Here is a 23440-nt window from a genome sequence, read left to right as displayed (position 1 = left end):
CCCTGGTACCTTACCTACGCTGGCAGGGCTCCAGTGATGATACGTGAGATGAAAGGGCATGTCAGTTAGCCCACCTTGATGAATACACCTGGAATTGAGCAAGATGGTTTCCCAGGGGGACCACGTGAAGGTCAGGTTGACCTTCACATGGTCATATTGCTAGCAATGCGTCTGGTAGTTTGTTACCCATTGCTAGCAATATGCTAGCAATGGGTCTGGTAGTCCGTATTACTAACAATTAGTATTTAAATGTTTTTAGAACACGAAATGTGTATCTTATTGCTCAAAGATTATCACACATAATCATACATTTCTTCAAATCTATATACACTATAAAATAACTACACCTTATGAAATAGTCAACAACTATTTTAAAATTTGCTATTTTCTAATTTATCCAACATGGTATTCGATTCTAGCACTTAGACATTTCTGTAAGTATCTACAGTTTGTACATTTGTAAATGTGAACACACTTATTATAAATAATTCATCGTCAATCGATCGACAAATTAATAATTTACGATTTCAATATAAAGTTAAATTACGTGAATAAAAGTTGCAAGTGTGAAAGCAGTCTAAGAATCAATGTATAAGTTTCATAAGAATTATACTTATAAGCCGATTCTTAATGCCGCTTACAGACTGACGTATTAGTACGCCATATGTACTTGAATAAATTTAAATTAAAAAATACTAGAATCAAATACCATAACAGTTAAGTACATATTTTTCCACATATCCCATACAAATAACACATTTATAAATTTATTAGAACACATTCTTTTTGGCAGTAGCCCAATTTTATGATAATATTAAAACACTATAATAATACAATTGTCATGTAATTGATTATTCTCAATACCATTATATGATGCGGTGTGTATTGGGGGCTTAATTCATATTTCATTTTATGCAACTTAGAATGGCAAACAAGCAAAGTGCCCACCTGTTGGAAAGTGGTAACCATCGCCTATAGATATGAATACTATTATGTACATAACAGAGAACACTGTGTCGCACATCATACCCTTCATGCGTTGCCATTCTTGAGGACTAAGGTGTTATGCCTCTAATAATTAATTAATTATTAATTGCTAAATTACATTACACAGAATGATTTTGAAATATTAGCATCCTTTTAAGGGAGTGTTTTATTCTTATATTAATTATAATACAATTGTGATATATATATATATATATATATATATATATATATATATATATATATATATATATATATATATATATATATATTTAAAATATGTTTCTTTTGTCGATAAAATATTTTGAACTCTCTGCATAAACATGACAATTGAATCTGCTATTATGGTTACGTTTTCAAAATTAAAACTGTGTATTGTATATTTAATTGCTGGTAAATCAGGAACACCATTAACAATTACATATTTAAAAAATAGGAGTTTAATATTTTTTATCGTTTTTCAGTTCTTTTGTTATTTGGCTTCTCTGGTAAAATATCCTAGAAAAGGATGCTAAGGTTTTCGAATTTTCTGTATTGTATAGGATTATAAAAAATAATAAATTAATATTTAAAAATCATCACTAGATTATTAATAAAATATTCTAATTGCTTTAAATATACTAATAACTGAGTTTGTTGCGTTTTCTGGTTCAGTAAATAACAGTCTGAACCCAGCATTAGAATCGTTCCGGCATAGAATAGACCACCCCTTCCTTTTATTTTTTTGGGTGTTATAAAAGGCGACTAAGAGAGGGCGAGAGATGACCAGCAGCGTTCCTCTTAAAAGATTTCTAAAGCCTAACTGCGGTTGCCAATCCGCTTGCCAAGCGTGGTAACTATCGGGACTCCCCCCCAGGGGGAGACTTATGTTAAAGGCTGATATGATGGATCTATTGATATTTCGTTTCTTTCAGCATTGATTCTAATACTGTTTTCTGTACATTTCGAGACGAGAGATTTAATTGAATATTGCATATTTAGGCACTCGACTTATTTAAAATTATATCGGTACAAACACAAAAATAATAACTATCGTGAGTCATACTGTATTATAATTATTTATGTCGACTTTACTCACGTTTTAATTTCGGAATTGCTCGTCTAATTTCAACCTCAACAGGAGCAAAAAACACAAGACGAGACCACCGAAATGATTCAGATAGATAGGTAATTATTATTTATATGTATAGGTAGAACATTCCACAACATTAACGCCACAGAGATTTACGCCATCTATTGGTTGCTTACGCAACTAGTAGTCATCGGTAAATTAATTTATTAGCCCGAGCTGGCGGGCGGCTAGGAAAGTAGCGGCATCTAGCGCACATATGAACGACTAAAAATTTAACCGGAGAATAAGCCGGCTTAAAGCTTTTCACTTGTTCGTTCAAGATGATGCATCTGTACTAGTATAGTATTATATTACCTGTGACAGGAGCTCTTATTCATGAGCGTGGTCCACGGCTGTGTCGCAAGCAGCACTACGCTACTAGCGTGCTGTTTGTCACCGTATGCGTACAGCGCATGCCTACGGTCAACGGTAGTGGTAGTGATGGTGGAGCTGATAGTGTATCAACAATGCAGTCGAGTTCTCGCATCGTCCGTGATAGATTTAATTCCCGAACAGATCTATAGGTTTGAATGGGAGTATCCGTACAGTGCTGCTCATAGCACAGCCATGAAAAGCGCTCATGACTAAGAGTTCCTTACGAATTGGGCATTCCCAAATGTAAAGTGTCAGTAAAGCCGATATAAGTAATTAACACACAAAAGTTATTATAATAAATTACTTTTCTATCACAAAATACGTGTAGATTTGAGTTACCATAACATTGATACACATTTATTTATATTTATATAATTATTAATAAATAAATAAATATTTTTTTCGAACGTACAACAATTAGGTGATATTTATTTATTTCTGTGTTAATTCTATAACATTATAATTTGCAAAATCTCACCAGATTTATGTATTATTTTTACTTATGATCGAATATATCTTATTATTATTTTTTTTTTGTTGGTTACTACAAATTTGGGGCTTTATAATTTAATAGACTAGTATTATATTTTAAAAATATATTTCTAGATTACCTGCCATTTTTTTTAATACATATTTTTATTAAAAAAATAAAATAATATATTTTCTCGAGTATATTCATATGGAATTATCGAAAAATTGTTCCGTAAGTACTGAAAATTTACAGCATGATCATGCATGTTTTTCTTTTTATAATATCTATATTTGATATATTTGTACTTAATATTAATAATTGTTTATAACATAATTATAAAAAAATAAATACCACAAACGTTTGGGAGAATCGTCATCGCTGATTCTTTCTTTTCTTCTTCAACACTATGAGGGGGCCGTCCAAAGCCTTGTCGATTTGCTCCTGGCTTCTCCCCCTCGTTTCTGGTATAACGAAGAACGTGTACAAGGAGCCCAGAAGTGTGATAGAGGCGGAGATGTAATAAGTGCCGTGGAGTCCGAGAGAGACAGCAACAGTGCCGTAGTAGCGTAGAAGGAGAAAATTGCTCAGCCACATCCAGGATATAAGTAAACTCGAAGCGAGACTCCGAACCTGCAAAGTATATTTATTTATTTAATAATTTATTGCACCAAAAACATAAAAATAAACAATGATATATAAACAAATCTTAACAACATCAAGAAGTGAAAAGACTCGCTGAAAATCGTAGTGAGTGGCAAGAGCGCCACCGACAAGAGACCAGCTTTTAAATAGATTATCTTAAATAGAAATAGGATAGATAGATAAACAAATCAACTGAAATTCAGTAGCATGAAGTAGAATTTAAAATATACATATAAAGGTACAAAAAGCGGTCTTATCGCTAGGGCAATCTCTTAAAGGAGCACATATAGAAGTGGGTAGGTAGCGCAAGAGTGAATTAATAATTTTTACGTATAATGCACAAGAACATCAAATACATATTGTTTATTAAACTACTTATTATAATAAAAAATATATACTACATATACATATAAATATATACATAGCACGCGCTAGGGAATATGACGAATCTAGTAACACAATATAAAGAAATAGAATAATTAAGGAAAAGAGAAACTACATTATTTATTTATCAAAATCATTTTGTAAAAAAAGCGAACTTGACGCGACTTCACGGTAGAAACACGAATTACTTACACATACAAATATACATACATGGGGGGAAAGGGATTGTTGTAATGGGGTTTAATTGACCTGTTGCAAGCAATACATCCTATTAGGTGAACCTCCAAGCAGTTCCCCTGGTAACTGTCATGGTTAATTCTAGTGGAATTCGTCACGATGGACTAACTGGCTTGCCTTCTCATCGTCACCTGTCATCCCTCACTGGTGTCCCGTCAGTGTATTCCGATAGTGCAATCGGGGTTACCATTATATATATATATATATATATATATATATATATATATATATATATATATATATATATATATATATATATATATATATATATATATATATATATATATATATATATATATATATATATATATATATATATAATATACTATATTACCAATAAAGCAATGAGAGACATCAAAGGTGATGATGATGAAGACAATAATGACCTACTTTCACAGTTTCCTCATAATATACATGTTTATATTTTGAACAGATTTGTATAGATCTCGAGGGAACATTTTAAGAGATTTTTTTTTAAATTGTAAAATGAATCAGAAATAATGTGATTGAAATAAAAACTTACATTGATAGTAAACAGCTCGGATATAAGTACATAAGGCACGGAACCCAGTCCTATGTTGTACAAGAATAGTACGACCGAGAGCAACATTGCCGGTGTCCACATCGTAGCGTCTAAACCTTGTTCAGAAGCATTGAACTTCGGTGACCAAGTGCTAGCAGTCAGGTTATAATTGTCGTAAAATCTCCATGCTTTTATTTCTTGAGTCTGATTTTTCAACACTTCACCCGTGATATTCTCGGGGTAAGAGATGTTTACCATCATTTGAGATATATTCAATACCCCCTCTTGGATATCTTTGTCGGGAATCCTTTTGTAAGGCCACCACCGGTGCGTGTACCAGGAGAACATACGAAGTCGAGGGTCGCAGTACACACCGAGTATAGCAAGGCAACACGTTATACCGGAGCACGACCAAAGCAACAGCATCTGTAACAAACAATTGGATTTTGTTTTACAAAAAAAAAATGTCATAGCTAAAATAAACCAGTTGATTTTAAACTAAATTTACTTTTTTTATTTAACTAATTTAAAACAATAGGATATAAGAAAGGTAAGAAATATTTTTTTATCTGTTTATAAATGTAAGAATTCTGAGGCAGTAATTAAAAAAATATATACAATCGAATTAAGCTACTCCTTTATTTTTAAGTCGATTCAAAAAGTAGCAATGTAAATTAAATTTAAGTATATACAGAAAAAAAATATGAAAAATGTGTTTTATATATGTATATATATATATATATATATATATATATATATATATATATATATATATATATATATATATATATATATATATATATATATATATATATATATGTTACAGACTGTATTAAAAAACAAAGAGATTACTGACAAGTACAACTGAGAGACAACTGAGAGACACTTTGAGCTGTCTTTCATAACACTGTTCTTCACTTCTGTTCCCCTAGTCATCTCAAATACCCTTGGAAGTGGTACACACAAACGAACCACGCTATTTTTTTTCTTAATAGCGTTCCTAACAGGGGGGGGGGGAAGGGATTGTTAGTAACTATGGAGACTGAGAATCCCATTGCTAGCAACATACCCAACTAGGTCGAACTCCTCGCGGTTCCCCCTGGAAACTATCATGGTTAATTCCTGATGAATTCATCATGATGGGCTAACTGGCCTGTTTTCATTCTCATCTATCACCCTGCACTGGTGCTCCGCCAGCGTATCCCGTTAGCGCAGGCGGGGTTAACATACCATTTTCACCCATAAAAAAAATATAGCGTTCATAACTTTAACTCACCGACAATTAAATTTTTTTTTTTATACAACTTACAATGGCAAACAAGCTGACGGCCCACCTGATGGAAAGTGGTAACCGTCGCCTATAGACATGAGCAGTACTATGGACATAACAGAGTATACTGTTTCGCCCATGATACCCCACATGCGTTGCCATTCCTAAGGACTCAGATGTTATTCCTCTGTACCCAGTAAATTGACGCCATATCCCACCCTTCAAACCGAAACACAGCCATGTAAACACAACTGCTTCACGGTTGAAACACGAATGGGACAGAGGTACCCAAGCAATCGACTTTTGTACAAAGTCTCCCTCTGGTAAATTATTTACTATTATAACGTAATAATTTATGCACTTGTGCACATGCATTTTTTTTAAATCGATTAGAAACATTGAAAAATATTCAGTTATTATGAAATTGATAAATACTTCTAGTAATACAACTTTTACCAGAGGGAGACTTTGTACAAAAGTCGTTTGCTTGGGCACCTCTGTCCCATTCGTGTTTCTACCGTGAAGCAGTTGTGTTTGCATGGCTGTGTTTCGGTTTGAAGGGTGGGATATGGCAGTGAATTGACAAGGTACAGAGGAATAACACGTTCTCAGGAATGACAACGTATGGGGGGTATTATGAGCGAAACAGTATACTCTGTTATGTCCACAGTACTGCTCATGTCTATAGGCGACGACTACCATTTTCCATCAGTTGGGCCGTCAGTTTGTTTGTCATTCTAAGATGCATATAACAAAAAATACTTCCAACGTTGCAACGTTTGTTATGTACGCTCTTAGTCAATTGTTACCTTCCTTCCCAGTTTGTCGACAGTAACTGTGGCGACCGCAGCACCCAACACCAGTGCCGCACCACACACCACGGAGCCAGCTGACGAGGTCTCGAACAATGGCCTGCTTACTACTGTTCTGTAATGTACCATAACAATAACGACTTCGATCCTAACAACAAGAAGAACTTAACAAGAAACCTGTACGAATATATTTATTGCAGAAAGAATTATTAAAATCTGCTAAATATTTATTAACGGTATTGAAATATATAAAAAATACTTTTGGTTAAAATATAGACGTTAACTGCCCACTGCTGTATGAAGTTGCTACGTTTGGCAGACGGGTTGCCAAGCGCAGTTAGGCTTTTGGTAGTTTCATTAGAGGGACGCTACTGCTCATTTCACCAACATTAAGTTCCCTTAGTCGTCTCTTACGACACCCACGAGAAAGGAATAGTTAGCCCATTCTACGCCGGGACCACACGGAAGAGTACACGCTCTATTCTTTTTAGAAGTCGGTTAAAGTGACTTCATCATCATCATCATTATTTCAGCCATTATCCGTCCACTGCTGGACATGGCCTTAAAGTGACTTACCCATTGTAAATGGTGAAGTTGTACGCAGTGATATTCAGATGGGGCACAGTGTGCGCTGAATGCCGAAGCACAGCTGCAGCGAAGCTGTTGACAGCGCCTGCGCCGCTGCCCGCTGCTACGCATAGAAGCACGAAGCAGGAGAAGAGGGCGCGACGGGTGCGACCGTGGCGGACTGGAGTCCACAAAGAACATGAGCATTTAGCTTGCCGAAGTATTCTGACACTTTCCTATGGTTGACTGGGAGAGAATGTTTTGAGCATTAAGTCCACTGTGTACACATATATTACCAGATATTACCAGAGGAAGATTTTGTACAAAAGTCGATTGCTTGGGTGGGAATGGGAAACACGAATGGGACAGAGGTCTGTCCCATTCGTGTTTCAACCATGAAGCAGTTGTGTTTGCATGGCTGTGTTTCGGTTTGAAGGGTGGGATATGGCGTGAATTTACTGGGTACAGAGGAATAACACCTGAGTCATCAGGAATGGCAACGCATGGGGGGTATCATGGGCGAAACAGTATACTCTGTTATGTTCATGGTACTGCTCATGTCTATAGGCGACGGTTACCACTTTCCATCAGGTGGGCCGTCAGCTTGTTTGCCATTCTAAGTTGTATAAAAAAAAGGAATAGGTGGCCTATTCTATGCCAGGGCCAAATGGCACGAATAGGTTAAAACGATCATGTATCAAAAAACATACACAATTCTTTGCAAGGTGAAGGTTCCGCTTTCTTTTCCGAGTTGGAGTCCAAACCGCTGCTCCTCTTCAGCATTGGCTGGAAGATATCCGAGTCCTGCCGCCGCACGGCCTCCCTGCGTCCGTAGCACTCTGAGGTTCTGATGCGGACCTCTTGTTGTTCTATGACGTCAGTCAAGTCCTCTTGGAAGTCTGAACCGTCGAACCAGCATATTACTTTTGCTGCATCCTGTGAAATTATTGATTATCAAATTAGCTATTAACCTGTTCATTACTGAACATAGACCTCCCCTATAAAGACGGGGTTTGCCAGTAGTTGCCACGTTTGGCAGGCGGGTTGGCAACTGCAGTTAGCCTTTGGTGATGTTTTAAGATGGACGTTGATGCCCATCCCTCCACCATAAGCTCCCTTAGTCGCCTCTTACGACACCCATGGGAAAGAAAAAGGTTATTTATTTATTTACTTACTTAACTTACTTACTCTTTCTTTACTTTATCTTACTTATTTTAGCTACAATATACTTTGATGTACCAAGAAAACATAAACGGTAGAAGTTCAACCTGTATTTTTCCAACGCTGATGAGGTGGTATGTAACCACAGCAGGGAGACCAGTAACAGGTATATTAAGTTCATTTATTATTTTAGCTGCAATATACTTTGATGTACCAAGAAAACATAAACGGTAGAAGTTCAATCTGTATTTTTCCAACGCTGATGAGGTGGTACGTAGCCACAGCAGGGACACCAGTTTATTTATTATTTTAGCTACAATATACTTTGATGTACCAAGAAAACATAAACGGTAGAAGTTCAACCTGTATTTTTCAATGCTGATGAGGTGGTATGTAGCTGTTCATTTATTATTTTAGCTATTTTTGATGTACCAAGAAAACATAAACGGTAGAAGTTCAACCTGTATTTTTCCAATGCTGATGAGGTGGTATGTAGCCACAGTAGGGACACCAGTTCATTTATTATTTTAGCTACAATATACTTTGATGTACCAAGAAAACATAAACGGTAGAAGTTCAACCTGTATTTTTCCAACGCTGATGAGGTACGAAGGCGTTTCCTGTAGCCACAACAGTGACACCAGTAGCACTAAAGGTGGTATTGCCATCGACAAAGACAGCGCATGCGCGGACAGCATGCCACCTGCGGTGTACGCGAACAGGATCCCACAACTGCAAAAAACAAGTAAAAAATAATATCATATATGTCTTTAGATTGTCCAGAAAGAGACTAAAGCATGGGTCTCATTTGTGTTTTCGACGTAAAGTAGCTGTTTTTGCGTGGCTGCGTTTTAGTTTGAAGAGTGAAACATGCCATTAAAATTACAGGATCATAATGATGATGATGATGATGATGATGCATAATACCTATGGGTAGGCAATATATAGTAATACCTATATATTTTAGTTACAATATCTATATATAGATTAAATAACGAATATGTTAAAAGGCTGTTATCCAAAAATATTGGATAATATTGAATAACAGGGGTATCATGGGTGAAACAGTATATAAACTGTTATGCCCATGGTACTGCTCATGTCTATAGGCGACGGTTACCACTTTCCATCAGGTGGGCCGTCAGCTTGTTTGTCATTCTAAGTTGTATAAAAAAAAAACAGATTTTTAACATATTCGAAAATAGATATCCGACCGATATGGATGATATCGAAATGGGTGATCACTTTTCTCCGACCTTGACCTTTTTTTTTGCCAACCCGCCTGTTAAGCGTGACAACAATTGGCAACCTTTTATGGATGAGGCCTATCTTTAGCATTGGACAATCAACAGCTGATAGCATAGCTGATTTTTTGTATACCACTTAGGTGGCAGACAAACATACGGCCCACCTGATGGTAAGAGGCATATTATATTGTGCGGGGTCCAACCTACGACCGTCGTATGATAAAACGGTGAGTTAAACCTCTAGACCAAAGAGATCACCATTAGTATTGTCCTAAAATGTTAATTATTTCATTATTAGTAGGAACATTCGAAGGTATGTACCTGCAAGCCAAAGCAGGCATGGCGGCCAGACCCCTTGTTCTGGGCGCTATCTCTGCACAGTACAGCGGTGTCAGGGCTAATGCACCAGCACCTCCTGCACCCGCTGCGATCCTGGCAGCCCACACACCGCGCGGACCACACCATGCCGCTAATGACCAGCTAATCTAGAAGTATTTAGTTTTAGGAGTAAGTATTTAGGAAAAGGGGCTTGGTCAATCTTGGCCTTCTATCCACTCTTAGGTGAAAAACATGTTAGTACTTACTATAAAACTAACACTAATGCAAAACGCCCCAGCTTTCCTGCCCTTAGCATCAGCTAACACAGCAAAGAAGGGTGCTGCTGGGAGCGCCACCAAGCACGGTAAAGCTGCGAGCCATGCACCTCCTGTTAACGCCTCCGTTCCTAGTACACCTGACACCCAACCAGTGCTGCACCCGTGGGTGAAACATGAGAGGTTATCTGAAAGTGACATTAGATGTACAATTTACAATTCTTGGTCTTTCATGTGTCCCTAGTACAAAGCATCGTGACAATTATTGTTTCCACCATTACTTATTGAAAAAACCAATAATTTTTTTCTTGAAGACCAATAATATTTTTTTTCTTCTATAAAGACTTATAAATTGGCTAAACAAGCTCCCCTATCTCTCATTAAATTGCATTGAAGCTACTTAATGATATTTTGAACCAGTATCCGCAATTGGATGTATTTGCCTCCAACTTGCTAGAGTTTAGAGAGAGAGGGCCGTCAGCTTGTTTGCCATTCTAAGTGGTATAAAAAAAAAACCTAGGGGTGGGCAATATATAGCAATACCTATATATTTTAGTTTACTTAGTTCCTATGTTACTTCATTATGCCCTGCATTGATGAGAATTATTAGTTAAATCTTTAATCTAATTAATGGAATTATTAAACCATAGAGTTTATACGAGTCGATTTATGTACTTACAAACAGAAGCGGAAAGTATACGCCGTACTGAACCTCGCCATCGTTTCGACGCGCTCTTCTCGATGCGATTTCTGGAACAAAAACATAAAAATTAACCCTTCTTTGTATGATTTTTTTATTGGTGAAATAAATCAAGGTGATATAATTCACGTTCAAAATTAAAGGAAAAATGGTTAAAAAAACAAATATGACAGCTATGTTTTTTTTCTGCGATGGACATTAAAATGTATCCAGACACGATCAAATTAAAGTGAACTTGTTCTTTTATATAATTTTTGTCCATTAAATGTTATGATGATTTCGACCATTATGCAAAGAAGGGTTAAAGAGCAATCATTTTTAGACTCTGGAAACGATTACTGGCCTAAGAAATGTTCACAACCAGAAAAACAATAAAATGTCAAAAGCAGTTTTAGACCCACTTTCAGAAGAAGAAAGTAATTTTTTTCCAATTGGTTTTTTCATGACATGTCTTTCTTTTTTTTTATACAACTTAGAATGCAAACAAGGCAAACAAGCTGACGGTCCACCTGATGGAAAGTGGTAAGCGTCGCCTATAGACATGAGTAGTACCATGGACATAACAGAGTATACTGTTTCGCCCATGATACCCCCCATGCGTTGTCATTCCTGAGGACTCCGGTGTTATTCCTCTGTAGCCTGTAAATTCACGCCATATCCCACCCTTTACACCGAAACACAGCCATGCAAACGCAACTGCTTTACGGTTAAAACACGAATGGGACAGAAGCACCCAAGTAAACGACTTTTATACAAAGTCTCCCTCTGTTGGAATAACAGAATTTGTGTATAAACTTAAAAATACAAAGAATTTTTAGAATTCATGTTGTGTATTTTTAAACTTTATTTATGTAAGAGGTTATGTAGTTATGTACTCAAATATTTATGTAGCCAGAATTAAGTTGAATTGTTTTCAAGCAGTCTTTTATGTAAATTTTGTGAATATATTTAACGAATGGACTAAATTTATAGTCGGAAGAAGTTGGACATTCGTTTTTGGTAGATTGTCTAGCCGCGGTTGCCGGATATACTTCGTACTACTGAAGCTAAAAATTTTAATGAGTTTTAAAATGAAGGAAGTACCTATTTAAGCAGAATTAACTATGCAACTATGCAAATATTTTGCACAAATGTTACGCTTGGGTGTCTCTGTCCTATTCGTATTTCTACCGTGAAGCATAGGGGGAAAAGGGATTGTTAGAAATGGGGTCAAATAGTCCCATTACTAGCAATATACCCTGGCGGGTCGATCTCCGCATGGTTCCCCCTGGAAACCATCGTGACTAATTCTAGTTGAATTCGTCAGGATGACCTACTTTCATCTTCATCTGTCATCCTTCACTGGTGCCTCGCCAGTGTATACCGATGGCGCGGACGGGGTTGCCATGCCATTGTCACCCATTAAAAAAAATACCGTAAAGCATATTTTCAGTTGTGTTGTGTTTCACTTTGAAAGGTTGAATAAAAAACAATCGAATTCAGATAACAGGATATTGTACAATTATCTTATCATGTTAGCCCTTTACTGTCCATTGCTGAACATAAGCCCCAGAAGGGGAACTTTGCCAGTAGTTGCCATGCTTGGCGGGCGGGTCGGCAACAGCAGTTAAGCTTTTAGTCATGTTTAAAGGGGACGCAGCTGCCTATCCCTTTACCATTAGATTTCCTTAGTCACTTTTTTTCTCCATTCTATGCCGGGATCGACACGGCGATATGGCTATATTGTAGAATAATGTATTCGACATTCGACGACGAAACTTCTTGTATATAGAACAGATTTCAACGTTGGAACTTCAGGGATACAAATGTGAAAACCGCATCCAATTTGGTGCATTAGTTTTTGCATAATGACATTACAGACAGACAGTTTCTATAACGTCTTGTTTTAGCTTCCATTGATCTTTTTAAGACACCTCATGTTATTTTTTCTTTAATCCAATATATTTATATATTTAAACTTTAATGCACAATAAAATTCTATGTACATTTGGCGGAGTTAACACCGGACGGTGTTCTCTACCAGTTAACCATTGGGCAAACCGAGAAATAAATAGGCGGTGCATTTTTTAATAGAGAAAAAAAATAAAACAATATTTAATAAATTCATATAATATACACATACACATATATTAAATAAATAAATATATACATACAATAAATAAATACATAAAATATTACTATATAAAACAATTAAATAAAACAACTGCAATAGAAGAGCAAATAGTAAAGTACGACTCAATAAGAGTAACCAGCAGGAGAAGCTTAAAAGGCAAGTGATTTTTCTATGAAATAGGTGCGCAATTTGTGCGCAACAAATATAGTGTAGTAACAGATTACTCAAACTTGAATATCAAGTAATGTTAATGTAGCGTAATAAATCTGCGTGGGAAAATATGAAGCGAGACCAAACCATCTACATATCTCTAATATTTTATGTTTCCCCAAGATTATATCTCGAATATCCCAAGGGATCACAGGTATCTATCGATGTTCTGGCATCACTAATGCAACAGCAGCGATCCGATCAAAGTTTTGCACAGTTGTGCGAGGGTTTTGTGGAACTTCTGGGACGTGAGGCGTATTATCTGATATATGTATAAACTTCTTACATTTGATGTTGTCCTAGTAAGTAGCCACGGAATGTTCTATGTTCTTAACAGACAACTTTATTATGAGTTATTTATTTATATAAGTTTGTTTATTAAGTTCATACATTTTGGAAAATTTCGACTTCCAAAAGGGGGTGGGTTTTAGAAAAATACAGGAGTTTGTGAAAGAGTTTCCAATAACGTCTCACGTGAACTATTTTATTCCTATTTAATTTCGTAAAAAAATATGCATAAATATTACATTACTGCAGCGGCCAGCAATTGAGGCATTGATGGACGAACGTCCAAATGTGGGCCAAGGCGTAGTCGAGGCACACATACGCGAGTCCATTAATGCCTAGTTGTGGCCAAGGCTTGTATAGTACTTTTCTCAAACAATGCGCGGAAATCAACAACACAATTTTACTTGTTAAGTTCAATGACGAATAACGAACAATAATAATTTTTCACGCGTCATAATGATCCTTTGTTTTTTTTTCAATAAACAGCTTTCTATTTGCAAGTCAGTTCGAAATTTAAATAAAACCTTTTATTAGTTACCTCCTTGGTGGCCATGTATTGAAGTAAAAGGTCATTCGATTTTTAAATTACAGGACAGATGAGTTTACATAGTAATTTATCTGGCCGCAAAACACGACAAATTTTCATACAACTTTTGCCGGCCGCTGCCCGCATGTATCTGGCTAGTACGGCAATTATGATTTATTTCTAAGGAGATTGTCAAAATAATGCTCACATTTCCAAGCATGTTTGAGAAAAGTAGTTTTTGCCGAGTGGAATAGTCTGTGCGTTGATGACCTTTTAAATGTTTATAGGCACGTTTTTTGAAAAACTCCCATATTATATTGTAAGGGATAAACTGCAGAAGAGAGCCCAATCCACAACTCAGATGTACGAGATCGAAACGAACGGGAAGCATGGAGTGGTAGTGAGGGGAGAAGGGATTATTAGTAATGGGGTCTAACTGACCCATTGCTAGCAATACACCCTATCAGGCCGACATCCACGCGGTTCTCCCTCGAAACCACCATAATTCTAGTGTAATTTGTCATGATGGGCTAACTGCCCTGCTTTTTCATTCTCACCTATCATCACCTATCACCTACCATTCCATTATCACCCATTAAAAAAAATACAGTGGTAGTGAATTACGCACCCAAAATGTGGATCAACTCCAGCACTATGGTAAGAGGTATGGTAATAAAAAGCTGATGAAGCCACCAGATCGTATAATTGCTTTAAATACTCCCCATTATACAGACGTAATGAAGAATGCAATAAAAAGTTAAACAAATGAGATAGTTCGTGATTCGGATTGCTAATAACCAGTCTGATGCAAATACTGCTTATTAGCTTGATATTTTTTTATACCACTGATACCACTGAGGGTGGCAAACAAGCATTACGCGCGTGTCCAAATGTTGATTTATAATATAGGTAAGCGGTTACCGTAGCCTATGAACGCCTGCAATACCAGGGGTATTATGCGCGTGTTGCCGACCCTGAAGAAACCTCTTTATCCCCCATTTGAAGAACCCCATGCTGTAGTCTCTCGGGAAAACCTCGGCAGGAAGCTCATTCCACAACCTGAGTGTTCGTGGGAGGAAACATCTCTGAAACCGCGCAGTACGCGACCATTGAGGCTGTAGGACATGAGGATGAACTCCCTGTCGATGGCGAGCCGTACGATGATAGAAAGTGGCCGTAGGCATCATATTGAACAATTCCTCTGAGCACAATCCATTGTACAGGCGGTAGAACACGCAGAGTGAGGCAAAATCTCTCCTAACACTGAAGGGTTCATGATCTATGCTAAAATGTTTTTTTATACAACTTAGAATGACAAACAAGCTGACGGCCCACCTGTTGGAAAGTGGTAACCGTCGCCTATAGACATGAGCAGTACCATGGACATAACAGAGTATACTCTTTCGCCCATGATACCCCTCATGCGTTGCCATTCCTGATGACTCAGGTGTTATTCCTCTGTACCCTGTAAATTCACGCCATATCCTACCCTCCAAACCGAAACACAGCCATGCAAACACAACTGCTTCACGGTAGAAAGACTAATAGGACAGAGGTACCCAAGCAAACGACTTTTGTACAAAGTCTCCCTCTGGTGACAAATTATGATAAATCTACAAGTACATTAGCTCCGTAACGTTACATTCGTGCCGTTACTGTACGCGTAAACATTTGACAAACGACAATTTAATAATTGAGCGAGCCGCGAGCGTGCACGGTTGTTTACGTAGACACTGATCGCACGCAAACTAGGTATTTTTACTTATCTAAACAAATATAATGTAGCTAGAGGCACAGTATAAATGATACAAGGGGAAATAGAAATGACCACTAAATACCAACAATGTATGACTGACTCCTCTGACCCTTTAGTACTGTAATTGTTTTGTCGCAAAAAGATATACTTGCGATAAACAATGCCGTGGAATACACATACGTGAATTTCTTATATTGTTATACATTTGTACGCCGACTAGAGACAGAATGTTCACGGGACATGTAAACCTCTTTCATCTAAAAATTACCTACATTCTAGCGAAATAAATTCATTTAAATTCAACAGTTTTTTTTTTATGGATGAAAATGGCATGGTAACCCCGCCTGCGCTATCGGTATACACTGGCGGGGCACCAGTGAGGGATGATAGGTGAGAATGAAAAGTAGGTCAGTTAGTCCATCGTAACGAATTCAACGATAAATAAGTCACGATAGTTTCCAGGGGGAACCGCGTGGAGGTCGACCTGATACGGTATATTGATAGCAATGGGGACCAGCCTCCCCATTACTAACAATCCCTTCCCCCCCTATATTCAACAGTTGTTCAATGCATGTTTAGATTATGGAATGAGCTCCCTGCCGAGGTTTTCCCAAGAGACTACAGCATGGGGTTCTTCAAAAGGGGGGTAAAGAGGTTTCTTCAGGGACGGCAACGCTCGCGGCGTTCATAGGCTACGGTAACCGCTTACCATCAGGTGGGCCGTATGCTTGTTTGCCACCTCAGTGGTATAAAAAAAAATATTTACATAAACAAACATTGTAGAGTATAAGTATGGCTTATGGTCGATTTGACTCTATGGCCGGCGACGCATAAGATGACTCCCATGATCCTTTTGTATTACCTAAACCATCTTAATATAAAAAGTTAAACTGGTGATAAACAATTGTTTAATGCATTTTTAGATTACACCTATCTGAACAAACATATAATGTAACTAGAGGCACAGTATAAGAAATAGTATGGCCTATACAAGGTCAAATCATAATTAGCTTAATAATATATTAAAGGCTGGCAACGTATAGATGGCGCCCTCGATCCTTTTGGTTTTTTTTTTTTTTTTTTTTATTTTAAGGGCTTTTACCTTCTTCAGGTATATCAGTCCTATTGTACCCTGAACTGATTTCTCCAACAAAACTATCTACCTTCCCTAGACGCGGAAAGAGAAGAATTAATGGGCATCAATAATTTACACAGATGTTCAAAAATTTCTGGTTTAAGTTCAGCTAACATAGTTTGAATAAGGCCAACATTCAATTCATTTAAGTTAAAGTGGCGCATGAATTCTTCCCTTTCCTTCGTGTTAATACGACACTCTAATAGAATATGATGCACATCATCGATGGTATTACAAGTTTGACAATAGGGTGACAAGGACTTTCCCATCATATGTGCAAATTTTTTTGATGGATAATGACCAGATCGTAGACGAACAGCTAATTTAATACAGTACCTATTGATTTTAATTCCACAAAACCAAGGAATATGTGGAGGTTCAGCCTGAATAGTTTTGTACCAAATGCCTTTTTCTTTTGAAATTTCGTTAAAATATTCTTTCCAATCTTTTTGACATTGATTTTTGAATTTAGATATATAATCAGTAAAATGTGGCAATGACTGATGTTCCCTACCTTTCTCTATGCCCAGTTTAGCTAAACGATCTGCTTCTTCATTGCCCCGTAAACCAACGTGTGCTGGAATCCATTGCAGTAGATCAATTTTACTTAGGTTTAATTTATGAATGAGTTCTAAAATTTTGTAAGCAATAGGAATTCCTCTTTTTCCAGATGCACAATAAATTAAGTGTTGTAATCCGCTCTTACAATCTGATAAAATTACACATTTCTTAACATTTATGACAGATGAGATATATATCAATGCTTCTAAAATTGCAATTAATTCCGCTGACATAATAGACATATTACAATTGATTTTAAAGCAACCGAAATGATTTTTACTTAAATCACAAAACGCTGCACCTAACCCACCCGTAGACTTTGCTCCATCAGTGAATATTTTATGCCAATCATTGTATTTCACATTAATTTCTTTGACGACTTCATGTTTTAGCAAATTAGTATCATAAGAAGATTTAGCATTTGTGATATATTCTACTTCTGTTCTAATTATATTATTAATCTGAATACCCGTAACCCAAATATCTAATGAAAACATTTGAAGAGGATGACAGGAATGAACATGAATTGGTTTGATTGTGTTGAAAGTTGATATTAATAAAGGTTCTTTTTTATGTGCCCAATTCCTTGTTTGGCAGAGTAAATTCAATTCATCTAACAATTTTGTAGACATGTTGTTTGATACAGAAAGAGTTTTGAGACAATATTTAAAAGCAAGATAGCGTCTCCTTATTTTAAGTGGAGGAATACTTATTTCGCTCTCCATAGTATGAATAGGCGTAGATTTAATGAACCCACCAATATACCTTAACACTTGATTTTGAATTTTGTCCAATTTCGCAATATTACTTTTAGCACTACTGTCATACAAGAAACAGCCATAGTCTATCCTACTTCTTATTAATGAAATATACAATCTTCGCAAATGAATTGGATGAACACCCCAAGTAGGCCCTGTTAGAACTCTCAATATACTTAAAAATTTTGTACATTTTTCTTGAACCTCACTTATGTGCTTGTTCCACAGCAACCTTTTATCTAACCATAGACCGAGATACTTAACACTATCTACAATAGCGAGAGGAATATTATTAATAGTTATTTAAGTTTGATACTTTCTGCGTCCTCGACTAAAGACACAAATCTTAGATTTCACTTCAGATATATTTAAACCTAATTCTTCCAAAGCCATTATCATACAATTTAATGCATTTTGTATATTGTTTTCGCAATTTATAATCTTTTCATGACTAAAGTATAGCACAAAATCATCAGCATATTGTGAGATGACAACATGTTCAATGTGATGACAAATTTTATGCGTAACTAAGTTAAAAAGAAGCGGAGAAATCGGGTCTCCTTGAGCCAATCCCCTGTTTGTACATCTAGTAAGACTTGCTACTCCATGTTCGTTTTTAATTTTAAGATATCTTTCGCTTAAAAAGGACCAAAGGTATTGGCACATCTTTGCACCTACCTGTATTTCATCAAGAATTTTGACTGCTTTAGTCACAAGGACATTGTTGTATGCATTTTCAATATCTAAAAAACATGCTACAGTGGGATTGTAACCATCCTTTTGGTATTGTAACCATTTACCACAAAAGATAAACTTGCGATAAACAGCTGTTCAACGCATGTTAGACTACTTACTACAAAAGCGTGTCTAACACTTGTTTACCGTTCAAATAAAAGAAAGTATGTTTTATTGATAATAAAAGATATTTAAAGATATAAATTGTTATACAATTTATATATATAAAAATTAATGCCACTTTTCGTTGTAATTGTATAACTCAAGAACGAGCTTACCTATCCAAACCAAATGTTTACGCTTTGTTCGGACTATTTAGTAGATGGTTTATGTAAAGTTTGCACAAAATCGATCGAGCGGTTCTTCATTTATCACATTTTTTATAACAAATGAATTCAATAAATGGCGGATCATTTTGTTAATGGGGATTTTTGTGTCAAATTCAAACTTTTTTTAAGATGGGAATTGTGCTGACAAATAAAAACTTTTTCAGTGTTGACAGTACAATTAAAATAGCTAGCAATTAATAAAATATTTTTTTTGTTTAAATAAATGAATTTGATGTTAAAATGATTTTTTTTATTATTTCACTTTATACGTAGCGTAACACGTACCGGGCCGCTAGTTGTTTATAGATTTTGGGGCATAAAATAACAAATAAATACTATTATACCGACTAGACAATATTTAATCACTTAGAGCTCTGTTAAATATAGTTTACAACTCGCCAACTTGTCTCGGAAAATACGGCGAGTAAACAGACGGCTGGCACTCAGCCATCTTTGGTCTGATCGTCCCCCCTCCAGTAAAAATTAACTGAGCGACACTCTTACCCCCTTAGTCATAATAACTCTTCTACAAACTCATTTTTAACCGACTTCAAAAAGAAGCAAGTTCTCAATTCGTTTTGTATTTTTTATGTTTGCTGCTCGAAGTAGTCTGTTAGTTCTAAAAAGTTCATAGAATAGAATAGAATAGAATAGAAATCATTTATTCAAATAAACTTACATTGAAGCACTTTTGAAAAGTCATTACATTTTTTTTAATCTATCATAGAACGGAGAAGGATAAATGATTCTTTTTATACATTTCTACCGTGAAGCAGTTGTGTTTGCATGTCTGTGTTTCGGTTTGAAGGGTGCGATATGGCGTGAATTTACTGGGTACAGAGGAATAACACCTGAGTCATCAGGAATGGCAACGCATGGGGGGTATCATGTACGAAACAGTACACTCTCTTATGTCCATGGTACTGCTCATGTCTATAAGCGACGGTTACCACTTTCCATCAGATGGGCCGTCAGCTTGTTTGTCATTCTAAGTTGTATAAAAAAAATTACTTAGTAAACATATCTCCATCAAGCGGACGAAGTAGCGTGTAAATGTTAGTAATATTGTAAATGCGAAAGTTTGTAAGGATGGACGGAGGGATGGATAGGAAGGTACTCGGGTAGGTTTTTTATAATAGTATGGTAACCCTGTCTGCGCTATCGGTATACACTGGCGGGGCACCAGTGATAAATGACTAATGAGGATGAAAGCAGGTCAGTTAGCCCAACCTGACGAATTCAACTAGAATTAGCCACGATAGTTTCCAGGGGGAACCACGTAGAGATCAACCTGACATGGTATATTGCTAGTAATGGGGCTATTTGACCCCATTACTAACGATCCCTTTCCCCCCTCACACGAGTAGGTTACATCCTAACATAGAGTATAGGATTTTTGAGGTACTGTTTCACGCAGACAAAGCCGCGGGATATAGCTAGTATTACGTATATAAATAATGCCGAAAAGGGTTGGAAGATCACGATGATGGATTCACTGGATAGTGGATTAGAATTATGTTGTTTATTTCCGCCAGCATTATTTATTTATTTAAACTATAACAAAAGGCGGACTTAATGCTTTAGGCATATGTATATTTTGTTTTTATTTGAGCCGTTAACTGTCTACTGCTGGATATAAGTCTCCCTCTATTGGGGGTTTTGCCAGTAGTTGCTATGCAGGCGGGTTAGCAACCGCAGTTAGTCTTTGGTGATGTTAAAAGAGGAAATCTACTGTTCATCTCTTAACCATTATGTTCCCTTAGTCCCCTTTTGCTACACCCACGGGAAAAGAAGAAAGATATAGCCCATTTTATGCCATGATAATAATACCATTCTTGAATACCGTAACGTATTTATGGTGTTTACTGTACTAGAGACAAGAAAGCGTGTTATAAGTTTTTTTTAATGGATGATGAATGGAGTGATGACTCCGCATGCGCTAACGGTATACGCTGGCGGGGCACCAGTGAGGGATGATAGGTGAATAATGAAAAAAAGCAGGTCAGTCAGCCCATCGTGATGAATACACCTGGAACTCAGCACGATGGTTTCCAGGGGGAACCGCGTGGAGGTCGACCTGCCAGAGTATATTGCTAGCAATGGAACTGGTAGCCCCCATTACTAACGATCCCTTCCCCCCCAGCGTGTTATAATTGACAAGATAGTAAATATGGAAAGGATACAAAATAAACAAGTCCTTTAATAAATAAACTAGATTATGTTTAGCTGTTATTTGGTCAAATATATTACTTTTTAGGTAAACAGATCAATTTCCTTATAAGATTTATGTATGATCGATGTTTATACAGACGAAAAGATAAATTGTGTGTGTAAAAAGTATGGGAATCCAGCTTATGAATAAGCCAATTTACGTGGTAAATTTAATTTACCGATACCAGGATCACATAACTCAATGGAGAGTATATCAGATGGAGCACACAGCGATATCGGGTTTGGCAATAACTCACAGCGGCACGTGGGAGTTGCGTTTCGATTCTCTTATGAAGATTCGTAATTCCAGAGAGAGAGCGCAGGGCCCATATTCATACAGCTTTATGTCGGCTTCGTAATTTTTTTTTATTTCTAGATATATACAAAGATAGAGCATCGAGTCTCAAGAACGAGTCAACTTTCTAATAACACAATTGACGAGAAATAAATTTTGTTACTGTATAATCTATGGTTGCTGAAAGGAACGTGAAGTGTGAAGCAAATTGTGACGACCCACTAATCAGAAGCCACATTCACGTCATTCGTTTTACAATTGAATTGCATTATATACCGTCACCACTTCGTTCCATATGTATTCAAATTATTGTAAATTTATACAGTTCAGTTGCTCACATATTAAAAAATCATTTGCAAAACAACAACAAATTCGTTATTACTGCAAATCCAGTAAAATAAACTTGGAACTGCCCAATTGGCAAGGGCAAACCAACGCACACATGCCCAAATAAATTTAAAAATAAAATAAAGACATATTTCGGGCAACATCCTTTTTACAACGTGACTGAATACCTAAATGTCAAAATTAAATTATAAATTATTATTACGTATTTATATTTTATTGTAAGAAGTGTGACAATTCAAATTTTACAACTTGTGGTCATCATTATTGACATGTAGGTACTGTAATTAATTTACAATGTTATTTTTATTTTATATTTCAAATGTTATTGTCATTTTTATTATTTATTTTATTAATTTAATAATTATAATGTAAATATTGACTCGTAATTGTGTTATGAAAGCTGTTACATTGGTTAACAAAGAAATAAAAATAAATATAACACCTGTTCTTGCGCCAAATAGCTAAAATTTTTTTTCCTTTCTTCTCTACCCAAAGGTTGTGTGGAAGAGATTGCTTTAGGAACAAGACCGTCTTATGTAATAAGTGTAGTATTATATACTTATATTTATATCATTCTTTAAGTGGTGCAATAATGAGCAAATAAATAAATATAATTCCTGGAAACGTCAAAATATAAAAATCTTAAACGTCGCAAACAAACAGTTTTAAAAGGAACAAGGAATAAATTAGCATTCCCCATGCATATTCTGGTTGCGTGCTTGACAGAATTGCATACAAACATGCACTGTGCGATTTTATGTAATACTCTGCAAGCGTCTTGCATTCGAAAATAGACCGTCAGAAATAAACCCATTTGATATTGACTTTGTAATAGAAAAATGTATTAAGCACCACTTTGGCCGATATCTATTTTACTATTTATTTATTTATAATATACTAGTGGTCGTCCAGTGATCGAAATTCGACCATTGCACTTCTTTATATAAACTACTAAGAACAAGGAATTACATAGAAGGAATGATAAAATAAAAACTGTAATTCATATGGTTGCTTCCTTTCTTCTTATGCAAATATAATTAGTAAAAAGAGGACGAAAGATACACCATCAGTTGCTATTTTTCTCAATTCATAGCAGG

General features: G+C 36.2%; 1 protein-coding gene across 1 annotated transcript in view; it reads right to left on the bottom strand.

Annotated features, from left to right (window-relative positions):
• Positions 1–1264: 1264 nt before the first annotated feature.
• LOC113511262 (uncharacterized) overlaps positions 1265–23440 on the bottom strand; it is a 56285-nt gene continuing 34109 nt past the window's right edge. Inside the window, exons 2-10 of the mRNA XM_052892243.1 lie at positions 11058–11128; positions 10370–10566; positions 10107–10270; positions 9120–9270; positions 8088–8313; positions 7387–7558; positions 6808–6925; positions 4729–5154; positions 1265–3572 (exon numbers count right to left, since the gene is read on the bottom strand). Coding sequence (XP_052748203.1) covers positions 3315–3572; positions 4729–5154; positions 6808–6925; positions 7387–7558; positions 8088–8313; positions 9120–9270; positions 10107–10270; positions 10370–10566; positions 11058–11128 — 1783 coding nt within the window. The 3' untranslated portion in view covers positions 1265–3314. The remainder of the gene's footprint in view (positions 3573–4728; positions 5155–6807; positions 6926–7386; positions 7559–8087; positions 8314–9119; positions 9271–10106; positions 10271–10369; positions 10567–11057; positions 11129–23440) is intronic.

Source organism: Galleria mellonella, unplaced genomic scaffold (genome assembly GCF_026898425.1).
Source record: "Galleria mellonella isolate WM207_F2 unplaced genomic scaffold, CSIRO_AGI_GalMel_v1 utg109, whole genome shotgun sequence".
Classification (NCBI taxonomy): domain Eukaryota; kingdom Metazoa; phylum Arthropoda; class Insecta; order Lepidoptera; family Pyralidae; genus Galleria; species Galleria mellonella.
This window is presented reverse-complemented; position numbering and strand designations above follow the sequence as displayed.